This window comes from Labeo rohita, chromosome 25, assembly GCF_022985175.1.
Source record: "Labeo rohita strain BAU-BD-2019 chromosome 25, IGBB_LRoh.1.0, whole genome shotgun sequence".
Classification (NCBI taxonomy): Eukaryota; Metazoa; Chordata; class Actinopteri; order Cypriniformes; family Cyprinidae; genus Labeo; species Labeo rohita.
In genome coordinates this window covers 15,405,101-15,418,963 of record NC_066893.1, presented here as the reverse complement: position 1 = coordinate 15,418,963, position 13,863 = coordinate 15,405,101, and the positions used below count along the sequence as shown (strand labels likewise).

General features: G+C 36.3%; 1 protein-coding gene across 3 annotated transcripts in view; it reads left to right on the top strand.

The window, feature by feature from the left end:
• LOC127156473 (solute carrier family 45 member 3) overlaps nt 1-13,863 on the top strand; it is a 37,485-nt gene that overhangs the window by 9,453 nt on the left and 14,169 nt on the right. The window contains exons 1-2 of one of the 3 annotated variants that reach the window (XM_051099354.1): nt 1,753-1,846; nt 10,561-10,895. In XM_051099354.1, the coding sequence (XP_050955311.1) occupies nt 10,748-10,895 (148 nt within the window). In that variant the 5' untranslated portion in view covers nt 1,753-1,846; nt 10,561-10,747. Of the gene's footprint in view, nt 1-1,752; nt 1,847-7,849; nt 8,008-10,560; nt 10,896-13,863 lie in introns of those variants that run through there. The other 2 variants (XM_051099353.1, XM_051099352.1) reach the window with 2 other exon arrangements.

Sequence of the window (13,863 nt, the reverse complement as noted above, 5' to 3'; positions counted from 1 at the left end):
GCATTCATTTTTATTTATTTATGCATGCAAAAACTGTTCTTTTTAGTGAATCAAAAAAACGAACTGTGTAGTCTGTTTCCAGAATAAATGAATCTAGTAAGCCGATTCTTTTTAGTGAATCAAAAAACATACAGTGCAAACAGTGTAGTCTGATTTCCAAATAAATGACTTTAGTGAGGCGATTCTTTTTAGGGAATCAAAAAACAAACTGTGCAAACAGTGTAGTCTGATTCCAGAGTGAATTGATCTAGTGAGTTGCTTCTTTTTAGTAATTCAAAAAAACATCAGGTAAAAACAGTGTACTCTGATTTCCGAATGAATGACTTTGGTGAGCTGGTTCTTTTTAGTAAAGCAAAAACATACAGTGCAAACAGTGTAGTCTGGTTTCCAAATAAATTACTTTAGTGAGGCGATTCTTTTTAGGGAATCAAAAAACAAACAGTGTAGTCTGATTCCAGAACAAATGAATCTAGTGAGTCTATTCTTTTATGGATTTAAAAAACATTCACCGCAACCAGTGTAGACTGATTTCCAAATAAATTACTTTATTGAGGCTATTTTAGGGAATCAAAAAACATCAAGTACAAACAGTGTAGTCTGATTCCAGAACAAATTAATCAAGCGAGCTGTTTAGTTAGTTGGTAAGCAGCCATGTAATAAACAGGAAGATGTAAACTTTTGTTTCACTCAAATATTAATTTTTTCATTCATGCATTCATTTTTATTTATTTATTTATGCATGCAACTACGAAATAACACCAAGGTTACAAGCCTGCTTATTAATTTTTTCTTTTAGGTAATGGCTGACTAACAATCTCAGTATTAGTTCCTTTACTTCGTTTGCTCATATATAATACCCAACGGCTTAACATATTCATGGTAATAAACAGCCCTAAGAGCTGTTTTTCTCAGTAACTGGGAGTGTGTGTCGTCTTCTCAGAAAATTGCATCATTCCTTGTGCTAACATAATCACTATTTAATGAACCAAAGATAGATGGCAATAAACTTAGTCATCGCAATAAAAACCAATCCATAGGGAGGAGCGTTAGCATTCAGCCAAAGATGTACCACACAAAGTCTCATTCACAGGTTTTCTTAAAGGTTATTGTGTGAAGTAAATAATCAATTACGCATGATTTACGATACTAGTGACATTTTAGTTGTTTTGTATTTCTTCACCAAATAGTGCAATAACTGTACTTGTTCGTTGTAGCTACACTGAGTCACGTATCTTACCTTTCATAATTTCCAAACCTGTGGTGTGTGACTTTACAATGAAAGTAAATGTGGTCCAAATTACTTTTTCCCAACTGTATGGACAAAAATTCATTTGGCCAACATGCTTGAAGTGCATTAGAGTGCGGATTAGCATAAAGAGTCCATTTTGGTGTTGGGGACGGTTGTAGAAAATTTTGGCCCCAGGGCTGGGAGGTAGAGGTGTGAGAAAGGCCTGTCCTTATGTGGAGTTAAACCTGATCTGGGCCATTATTGCAGGGGTTTTTTAGCTAGGGAAATGAGATGGATCAGGGGGTTGGTGGGTGGGCTGAACAAGAGGAGGGGATGGAGAAAATACAGTCCTGAGGTGGAATTGATATGAATCCGTTCTTTGTTTCATATCAGTGTTGGGCTGCTATGCTGGGGGCCACGTTTAGTGTTGCTTAGGGCCTGAGGTGACAGGATTTTGGTGTTTAAGAGAAGGATTTCTGCCCCATACAAGGGGTTTTACATCACACTGGTTGAAGCAAATAAGAAGAGCATTATTATAGAAAAATAAGGCTGAGACTGAACCTAAAGTTTGCAGGAGAAGTTAATGACATGGACGATGTGTGCTACTGAATGTATTTGGTAAGATTTCACTTTTTTTGTAATACTGAAACATTTTCTTTTCTCCATCCTGAGATTGCCTCAAAGCAAATTGTGCATGCTGCGAGAGAAATGTGTGCATATGTGTGTAATCGGGCTGGTTTGAAAGTTCAAGGGCGATGAAGTCATGCTTTAGCTACCTTGAGAAGAATTCCAATGTTTGGTATTTGGAAAGGCCATGAATGTTGATAAAACCTGCAGTGCTTGACATATTTGTACAGTTTCCTCTTCACTTATTTTTTAAAATAAAATAATACAAGCGAATAATATGTGTTTGTGTGTATTTTACACACTCAGAGAGACATCTAAAATTTAGAATATAAAAAATGAATCATGCAGCTGATTTAAAGTCATTTCTTTCCAGAACTTTCTGGTAATTTCATAGCACTCCATTAGAGAGGATCAGAGCTTGCTTTATTGTGTCTCTCAGGTCATCGGCAGCCCACATTCCTCTCTCTTTTGACCTGATAAGTGTCTTTCTGTATCCAGTGTCTATCAGATAACTGAGCGGTCCTCTCCCGGGAGCTGCATAAAGCCTGAGTGTGAACTGCCTCGGCAGATTGTGTGTCCGCACCTGAACCTGATACCATTGGGTGAGAAAGTGTGGGATCTTGCAGTTCAGTAACGACAACCTCTTGTTTTTGCAAAGCGTTGTTGAGGCTCAATATTTTCAACGCACTGGCGATATAAGTATATCTTGATAATTATGTGTCTGTTCTAAAATGGAGAGAAGTGGTGATTTCATTCAGTCAGAAGAACTGCAGCACCACACGCTTGCTGTCTTTGCAGGGTCAGAAATCTCTCGAATTTTATAAAAAATAGCTTAATTTGTGTTCCAACGATGAACAAAGTTCTGACAGATTTGGAACGATATGATTGATGACAGAATGTACATTTTTGGGTGAACTATACCTTTAAATTCTGATTCAAATTTACTATTTGAACTGATTCACGGAAGTGAATCATTGTGATATTCACACAATGAATATTGAATGATTATTGATTTTATATCACTAGCAAATATCTGGACCATCACAGTAATTTCTTTTATTTCTATGCCATTTTGAACTTTTAACCATTAAACTTATTAACCTTTTAACTTAAAGGGGTCATCGGATGCCAAACTCAATGTGTGTTGGCAGTGTGTGTACACAACCACCCTATAATGATAAAAATCCACCCAGTGCTATTTTTGTAATCTTCATAGGAAATATCCCCTTTTTCAAATCAAGCCGTTCTCAGCATCTTGTCTGTGTGACATCACAAAAACCCAGGCCGCTCCAATGATAGTTAATTGACTTACCTTAGATCCGCCCTGACTGAGCTGTGAACAGTCCGACTCCGACCGGCATTGTTTCGACTCCAGTGCAGGGGTGGACAAGAATGTCTTCAATTGAGCGATTGAGGCGTTCTGTGTTTGGATGTAATAATGATCATAGCAGTCATCATTTACTCACTACATCTGAGCCACTGAAGACACAGAGGATTAACGTTATTTTCGTTTTAGAAGTAAATGCGCCCAGCGATCTACATAAATACGTCTGTGTTCACACGAATCATTCGTGATCCAGCTTCACCTACAGCAGAAGTGAGTACAAGGGTTTTCATGAAACAACATGACAACGTAATTTCAAACCATTGTTTTTAAGGGAAGGTTTAACATATAATCAGGACCAAGTGCTGAGGTCAGAGGTCACGCTAGCGGATGCTAGAATAAGATTAACGTGCCCAGGTCATGCCGCTGTCGTGTGATCTCGGTTAAGAGAAGAATTACAGCAGGATCTTCCCTGAAATCAAGTCCAGGGTGGAGACCAAGACAAAGTCCGAGATTTTGCGTCAACTGCTAAATAGCTTGTCTAAGTGGAATGTTAAATTGTGGGATTAGAGCTCCAGTGTCGACTCGGTCTCATCTCGCTTTCAGTGAAACCATGTTGTACATCATCTGAGGTTTTTGGTTGGACGTCCACTGTTGCTTGTGGTTCTGATGTCACTCTGGAGAAATGCTCTCCTCGGCTTTAAGCTCAGACACTCGGGCTGTTGTTAAGGGTGTTTCTAAGACTCCTAAGACTTGATAAAAGCTTAACTGAAAAGGCTCGATTCCTCAGTGTATCAAGTTACTAACATTGGCTCAATGTTCACAAAGCCTGTTTTGTATGGTAATAATGCCCTTCAGAGCCATTAAAGCTTATCTGCAGGGGCAGAGGGGGTTGCGGTTTTGAATAGGTCTGGGATTGTGGTGTGTAAGAGGAGCAATAGTGGTGTCAAAGGATCCTTAACCTGGTATGCAATGGTTAGAGCATGTTTACAAAATCAGGTTTGAAGATGTAAAAGTGGGGCCGTTGTGCTGGCTGAATGACCCAGTGCCTTTGCCTAGCGTGATTCATGTCACAGTTAAAGCACGCCAGGTTTAGAGCAAACACACGTGGCTTTCATTTGACACATAATTTAAGGCACGTCAAACACGCTGCTAAATTCTATACGGTAGCTCGCTTATAACTTCCAGCTTCCCCAGTGTCTCTGAACCATGATACCACTGGCATGATAACACTTTTAATGCCTCGTGAGTGACACGTCTCCTTGAATTGTCAGTTTTCATTATGTCAAATTCTCCCCTTGGTAACAAGGGTCTGAAATTAACTGGAGTAACACAATCCTTCATGCTGACCTTAGTTAGCATTGCTTAAAAAGAATATTCAGTGGCGTAGCCTAATGTTGAAACCATCTAGACTAAGAAAAAATGTGAAATGTGAAGCTTTTGTGTTAATTATTTAGTAAAAAGCATTTGTTTTGTATTTGTAAACTTCCCCTAAATCATCCTTTTCGCAGCTGAAAATACTTTAAGTATTTGTGTATCTAGTTATAAATTACCAACATGTGGTATTTGCATCAAATAAACAGTCATTTGTGGAGAGTTACGTTATGTTTGTTTTTGGTATCCATGGTATTCATATAAATGTGATTTGGTTGAACAACTTTACATGGTCATAGAAGTTGAATGATTGGATTTAACTTTACTTGTGCAAGGCCATTCAATAATGATACACTAGATTTATTCTTCTGAAGTATTTTAACAGTCTTTTTGAGTGAGTCATTGATTTGTTCAGCTGATTTGTTGAAAACACTGACTCAATCAAAAATTAAACAAATCACATCTTAATGAGTGAGTCACTGAATTAGCTCAATTGATTTGTTCAAAAACACTGATTCAGAACAAAACACAGCTGCTGTGAATTGTGCACAAACAAAATAGCCATCCCAGGTGTATGTGACTTCCTTCTTTCAGACGAATGCATTTGGAGTTGAAAAAAATGTCCTGACTCTTCCAAGCTTTATAATGGCAGTGAATGGGGGTTGAGATGTTAAAGCCCAAAAAACTGCATCCATCCATCATAAAAATACTCCACAGGGCTTTCTGAAGTGAATCGATTTGTTTGTGCAAGAAAAATATCCACATTTAAAACTTTATAAACTGTAATCTCTAGTTTCAGCAACGTGCGTCCACAAGAAAGTGGCGTTCCAGCGGATGATGTAGGACGTCAGCGTAGCGTAAGTGAGGACAAAGTGAGGATTTGTAAAGAAAAATGTAGGAGGGTTTCAATATAAGCCAAGAGGAGACTGGTTTTCCTTTGCTGTAAACAAAACTTGGTTTTCACAAGACTAGCATATTCTCCGTTATCTCCATACGCTACATCCTACATCATCCGCTGAAACGCCACTATTTTGTGAACGCTCATATGAGTTAGCAGAAGCTAGAAATTACAGTTTATAAAGTTGTAAATAGGGGCATTTTCTTCCGCAAGCACATTGCTTCGCTTCAGAAGGCTGTTATTAACCTCCTGGAGCCGTTTAACTTCTTGCTTGTTGATTTGTTTTATGAGGCGATTGACTTTTCACTGTTCGTATCGCTCTGCTTGACCATGTGAGCATGTTCCAGACAGATTCTCAGTCTGTGTATTAATTTGTGAAGGATTTTTGACTCTTTCGCAGGTTACAGTTCACTAATAAGTGGCGACAAGTGCTTTTTGTAGTAATTAAGTCATTGAATAATTTGTTAACCTATTCAAAAACATGTGACATCTTTATGAGTGAGTCATTAAAACAACTCAACTGATTCGTTAATAACAAAATATCCAGCACAATTGTAAAATGTACAGTTGAGGTCAAAAGTTGACATACCCCTTGCAGAATCTTCAAAATGTAAATTATTTTACCAAAATAAGAGGGGTCATACAAAATGCATGTTATTTTTTATTTAGTACTGACCTGAATAAGATATTTCACATAAAAGACTTTTAGACACTCACTGATGCTTCAAAAAGGAAAAATGATTCATTCGGGGGGTGAAAACTTTTTGAATTTAAAGATCAGGGAAAATTTTACTTATTTTATCTTCTGGGAAACATGTAAGTATCTTCTATAGCTGAAAGCAGTACTAAATGAAAAAATATATAATGATAATCAGGCAAAATGTACACATCTTCATTCTGTTCAAAAGTTTTCACCCCCAGCTCTTAATGCATTGTGTTTCCTTCTGAAGCATCAGTGACTGTTTGAACCTTCTGTAATAGTTGCATATGAGTCTCTCAGTTGTCCTCAGTGTGAAAAGATGGATCTCAAAATCATACAGTCACTGTTAGAAAGGGTTCAAATACAGAAAAATACAGAAAAAGAATTTTGTGGGACCTGAAGGATTTTTCTGAAGAACAGCAGGCAGTTTAACTGTTTAGGACAAACAAGGGACTCATGAACTACTATCACTAAACAAAAACAACAACTGTGGATGATTCAGGTAACAATACAGTATTAAGAATCTAGTGTATGTAAACTTTTGAACTGGGTCGTTTTTATAAATCCAACTATTATTTTCTCTTGTGGACTATATGTAAACGTCTTTTATGTGAAATATCTTATTCAGGCCAGTACTGAATAAAACAAATAACATGCATTTTGTATGATCCCTCTTATTTTGGTAAAATAATTAACATTTTGCAGATTCTGTCAACTGTTCCTTAATGTTAAACTTAATGTTTTTTGAATAGTTGTAGAAAACAGACACACTTAAATCAAGTAGTGCTTAACTGTGCCACAAATGAGTTAGACTAACTAAAAACAGACCATGTCAGAACTATAGGAGATGGCGAGATGCTTCAACACATCTGCATTAGAAAAGTCCATTAACTACGACTCGGGGAAAACAGGTATTAATGTGCTTCTCTTTTGCAATAGGTCTTGAAAAGTTGTCAATAAGGATGACCTTGAGGGCTAGTTCTGGAAAGAGGTGGGGGAAGTTGTCAAGGGACAAGTGAAAAGTAGGGGGGTTGTCTAGGCATTGGGACAGCAGGGTGGAGGTCCTATAGAGATGGACTGGGATAGACCCCTGATGGGCTCCTTTCAAGACTGAAGGAATGGGTGTAAAATAGTTGCGTCTGTGGAGCCCCATTTTGGCATATGCTTTGTGCTAAAGTATTGTGCTTGTTTTTTCTTTGACTATCCAAATAATGGACCAACTGATGAGATCATTAGTAGATATTTCACAATCTTCAGCCTTTAATGCAAAAATGTTCACTTTTTAGTGGTGTAAGATATTTAGGCTCCTCTATATTTAGATTAAACATATTTTCCTTATTTATTTAAATACTTAAAAAAATGCATAATACACTTAATGATGAAATACCGAATGCTAATGAAGTCTTTGTTGTATTTTTTGGTTCGTTTTGGTCTCTTGACTATAGCTCTATTTAAAAACCTGCTTAAAAGCAAAATGAACTTGTAGATTTGAATAATTTCCGTTAACTTTCTTATAGTTTTTCAAATGGCGATGATATGCTTTCTATCTGCCAACATTGAGCAGATGGCCCACATAGACGGAGGAATGTAACACCAAATATGAATTTAGCACCTGGTTGTTTTTCATCCTCCTGAAAGGTGGCGGCTGCTCTGAGTGTTCTCACACATGTCTCATAATCAGATGGCAGGGTGACAGTCAGCGCCAGAGAACCAGAGACGCAGAACTCGCCGTCGCTCGTGGTTTAATATCCGAGCTCAGGAAGAGCTTGATGTAATCGAGAGAGAGTTTCAGCACTTTAAACATTATCGAGAGCAACTTGGGAGCAAATCAAGTTACCTGAAGTGCTGAGACTGAAGTAAGTGATCGAATATGGTCTGTTCTTGTTGAAATCTGGTTTTAGTCATATTTTCTAGTGTGCTTTGCCTCTCATTATTTGCATTTGAAAAGCAAATAGCCTCTCTATGCAAGGTCAGAATGTGAAAAGCTTCAGCGTGTCTTGTGTTGTTGGGAGTTTATGTGTCATTTTGAGAGAAGACGTCCTTCACCTGATTGACGTGTCGTGCCCGGGAGAGTTGTGGGAGGAAATGATATTCAGAGAGGGAGTGCGTTGGTGTTGTATTTCGTATGAGATGCTTTGTTTGTACATGTATGGAGAAGACCGGCGGGTTGTGGATGAAGTCATTGGTGGGGGTAAATAGTGTAGCTAACAGATCTGGTGATAGACATGAACAGCTTGGCATTAAATAAACAGTTGCATCTAATGATTATTTTGATAATCAGCTAATCTAATTAGAAGGATTTATTGACCTTTTTAGGTAATTTATTAAACAGTTAATCATAATCATCAGCTTTTCTTTTTTGTGCTTGTGCTTGTGCTAACTATTACTATCACATTTTTTTTTTTTAACTTGGCATCCAACCTCAAAAATCAACAAAATATCTTGTTTAACATTTTAGTTACCTTTAGTTTTTCTTACAAATAATAATAATAATTTTTAAAAAATCTAAAAATGTCTAAAAAATGTAAAAAAAATAATTGCTAAGTACTAAAAAAAAAAAAAAAATTTAATGATTGTTCATTTAGAGTGACTGTTTTGTATGGAAAACAATAATTGCTACAGGAAACAAAAAACATACTTGGGTAAATTATGCTTTTATAATTATGATGAAAGTATGACCTATAAGAAAATATGATAAGTCATAATTATGAGTCAAAAATTAAATTATGACATCAAATCAAAATGTCATATGATGTCATAACTGTCATAGTCAAACCTATAACATAAAAAGTCAAAATTGACAAATGTGAGATAAAAAGGGCAAAATTATGACAAACTAACAATAAAGACAAGTTAATAATAATAATAATAATAATTAAAAAAAAACTTTAAATTGCCTTGTGGTCAACCTCCTTTACATTTTATTTTCAACTTAGCATCCAGCCTAAAAAATCAACAAAAATGTCTCTTTTAACATTTTTGTTACCTTTGGTTGTATAAAAAAAAAATTCAATAAATAAATAATAAAAAATTAATTAAATCAAAAAATGTGATAGAAAAAATGACTATATATATATACATACATACATACATACATACATACATAAAATGTCAAAATTATGACAGAAGATAAAAAAATTTACTTATGACACAAAAAGTCAAATATGACATCATAACTGTCATATAAAAGTCAAAACTATAACATAGTCTAAAGTCCAAATTGACAAATGTGAGATAAAAAGCTGAAGTAAGACAAGCTGATGAATCAATTTTTAAAAAAATACTTTTAATAAACTTATGGCCAACCTTATTCACATTTTATTTTCAACTTTGCATTCAACCTCAAAAATCAACAAAAATGTCTCTTTTAGCATTTTAGTTACCTTTGCTTGTCTAAAAAAAATAAATAAACAAAATGAAATAAATAATAATAATAATAATAATTAATAAAATCTAAAAATGTGATGTAAAACTTAAAAATTTAAATTATGACAAAAAGTCAAAATATAATGTCATAACTCATATAAAAGTCAAAACTAAAACATAAGTAAAAATGTGAGATAAAAAAAAAGCCAAAATAACTCATATAAAAGTCAAAACTAAAACATAAGTAAAAATGTGAGATAAAAAGCCAAAATTTTGACAAAAAGTTTTTTTTTTTATGTATGACTTAAGAAAAAACATGCTTTAGTAAATCATAATTGTTACATTTTTATGTGGCAGAAATGAGCTTCTATATAGTTTTGTGACACTGAATAAAAGTATAGCAATTTCCCAATCATTTTCCAATATTGTCTTTTATTTTGAATTTTCACACATAGTATTTGAAAATGCAATTACATGAATGTCAATAGCTGAATATTTAGCTGAATGGATTTGAACCGGCATTGATACCACTGTGAATTTATTTGTTTTCTAATAAACAAATTTAGTTTAATTACTTTTAAACATCTATTCAGACTCCTAGACTATAAGTCAACAACCGTCATTGTTTAAAACTCCATTCCCAGTGGAATGTTCCAGAATAAGCATGAATGACCTGCTGAAGAAAACAAACCCTGATATTAGTCATAAAAAATTCATAATTGCACAGTCTCCCCCAGTGAACACAAATCAACCACGGAGTAATGCTCTCAATGCACGGTTCTCCACTGGAAGCGGTAAAAATCTGACTCATTAACGTTGCTTTTCATGAACAAAGGCTGCTAATTAGAGGTGGCAACTGCAGTGATGGGGCCCAGTCAAATCAGCTCTGAGTGAACGAGCTAATGACAGAGAGCGAGTGGAAGGCGGGACGTTAGACAGGGTGACCTTAGTGTGGCCAGAGGGTCAGGAACAGGGAGAACAACATCTGCAGGAATGTGTTTCATAAAAACAGCTCATTCATATCTTATGTCTTTTCCTTTCAGATCAAGAATGCTGAGGACACAATGGATCCCCTAGTTCATCTGAGAGTCCGAATATCTGCTCTCCCGCACCCCACGCGCCCACCTCGTCCCTGGGCACCCGACCCTGCGCCTTTCGCCTTCTCCTGGAAGAGCGAGTAGAGTTTTCACACCAACACACGGGAGAAAGGTGAACCCTTCCTGTGTAAATATGACTGGATGGAGGTCTCAGTGGCGCCTGGTCCTGCTCAACTCGCTGACATGTGGCCTGGAGATCTGCGTGGCGGCTGGGATCACCTACGTGCCCCCTTTGTTGCTGGAGGCTGGCGTGGAGGAGCAGTACATGACGATGGTTTTAGGTAAGGTTTCAGTATGTTGAACCAGGATTTATGATTGGTTAATTAAGGGCCATGCTGTAAACAGCAAGCCAAGGTTGTTTCCCACTAAGGAGTCGATCCTGTAATGGGGGTCATTATCATAATTACTGGTTAAATCACTCGCTGCCCCATCCAGGTGGTAATCAGGTGCTAATTGGAAGGCACCGGACTGCAGGAAGAGGCCCGGAGGCTCGAGGGGTCAGCAGCTGTGTGGAAGCATGTATAGTTTTACTGCATCCTGTTCAAATTCTGTGGGACTTTCCTCTGGGCTTTCATCAGATAATATAGTCATCATGGGCTGCCTTAGAGCTGGAAGCTTCTTTCTCAGATATAGTTGGTGCAGTCGACTTTTATTTAAATGTGCACTTTTTTCATTTCCTACCCCTTATGTTCTGCTAAGTATGTTAGAAGTTTTGAGATGCATTTTCAAAAGTTTTACTTTAAAGCCTCCAAACCCATAAGATCAAAACATAAATTAAGATATTTTTGATGAAACCTGACATCTTTCTGACCCTGCATAGACGGAACTGACACATTCAAGCCCCAGAAAGGTAGTAAGGACATCACTAAAATAGTCTACAGCTGAGGTCAAAAGTTTACATGCACCTTGCAGAATCTGCGAAATGTTAATTATTTTACCAAAATAAGAGGGATCATACAAAATGCTTCGTATTTTTATTTAGTACTGACCTGAATGAGATATTTCACATAAGACCTTTGCATGTAGTCCACAAGAGAAAATAATAGTTGAATTTATAAAAAATTACTCTGTTCAAAAGTTTACCTATTCTTGATTTTTAATACTGTGTTGTTACCTGAATGATCCGCAGCTGTGTTTTTTCTTTAGTTATAGTTGTTCATGAGTCCCTTGTTTGGCCTGAACAGTTAAACTGCTGCTGTTCTTCAGAAAATTCCTTCAGGTCCCACAAATTTTTTGTTTTTTCAACATTTTTGGGTATTTGAACCCTTTCCAAGAATGACTGTATGATTTTGAGATCCATCTTTTCACACTGAGGACAACTGAGGGACTCATATGCAACTATTACAGAAGGTTCAAACACTCACTGATGCTCCAGGAGGAAAAATGATGCATTAAGAGTCAGAGGGGTGAAAACTTCTGATCAGAATGAAAATGTGTACATTTTTCTTATTTTGCCTAAATATCATAGTTTGTTTTTTCATTTAGTACTGAAGATACAGAAGATACTTGCATGTTTCCCAGAAGACAAAATAAGTGAAATTTACCCTGATCTACCCTGATCAAATTCCAAAAGTTTTCACCCCCGGCTCTTAATGCATCGTTTTTCATTCTGGAGCATCAGTGATCATTTGAATATTTTGTAATAGATGCCTATTAGTCCCTCAGAGTCAAAAGAAAATCATACAGTCGTTGGAAAGGGTTCAAATACACAAAAATGCTGAAAAACCAACAAATTTGTGGAACCTAAAAGACTTTTCTCAAGAACAGCGGGCAGCTGTCTTGTTAACTATCACTAAACAACAACAAAACTAAACAATAAAACAGCTGTGGATCATTCCGGTAACAACACAGTATTAAGAATCAAGTGTATGTAAACTTTTGAACGGGGTCATTTTTATAAATTCAACTATTTTCTCTTATCTCTTTTATGTGAAATATCTTATTCAGGTCAGTACTAAATAAAAAATAACATGAATTTTGTATGATCCCTCTTATTTTGGTAAAATAATTAACATTTTGCAGATTCTGCAAAAAAAAAAAAGATTCTGTAACTTTTGACCTCAACTGTATGTGACATCAGTGATTCTTTGCATACAAAAAGTATACCCATAGCTTCATAACATTAGGGTTGAACCACTTCCTTACCACCTTTCTGGGTCTTGAATGTGTCAGTTGCGTTCCTGTCTATGCAGGGTCAGAAAGCACTTGGATTTCGTAAAAAATATCTTAATGTGTTCTGAAGGGTTTAGTAACAACAGGAGGTTTTAGTGAGTTTTTAGTATTATATACATTAGTGGTTTATGTATCTCTAGGTCACAGCCATAAACAATTCAAAATGTGCAGTTTTAAAGAGAATCCTTCGCTTTTGTCTACTAGAGACAAAAGTCCTTGTTCAAATACATCAACATGTGTGATTGTTTTTATTCTTTTCATCCTAGAATAACCAGCCCTGTGACTCTAAATATTTGGCCTCTGTGTTTGAGAATTTTTTTTTTTTTTCAGCACGCCATATGAACAGATGCATTATTTTGTGCCCACAAATGGCTTCCACATGGCTTTTGCTGTAAATGAATCTCTCTCCAAGACTATTTGCCTTGCAACCAAAACAGAAAAAAGCAGTTCACAAACGTGCATGTGGTCACTTTGCACCAGACGGACAGAAGATGTGTGGTGTGTGTGAATACGTACTACACACCGCTCTTTTTGTCAACAGCTGCACTGGAAAGCAAAGAAAGATCCTTTGTGCTCATTTCCTTTCACAAGCTATATAAACTCATGTTGCTGCCATTAGAAGTGCTTTTGTGTGTGGTTGTATGTGATTTTTAGAGGTTTTGTTGGACTGTTTCTTAATGGAGTGAAGTTGTGGAGGCATTTTATTCATTTTAATGTTATGGTGACCTGAGAAACAAATTCCTTAGTCTAGGCTTTTTGAACCAGATTGATGCTCATGTGATGAGTTGTTTGTGACCTTTTCTTGAACTAACAAGTGCAATATAAGTATAATTTTTTTTCCTCCAAGTTAAACTCATGACCTTGAAGTTGTTAAAGCCATGCTTTTTTCACAGGAACAATTAGGGTGACTATAATGAATTGCACTGTGTAGTATATAAAGGAGTCATATGATTAATTGTCTCGAACTGTTGCAAACAGCACAAAGGCACCTTTAAAAGGAAATGAGCAGAAGCCCACTCTCCCTCCACTTTGGGAAAAAACAGCATGTGTTGACTTACAGGCGTAGTTGACCGACTT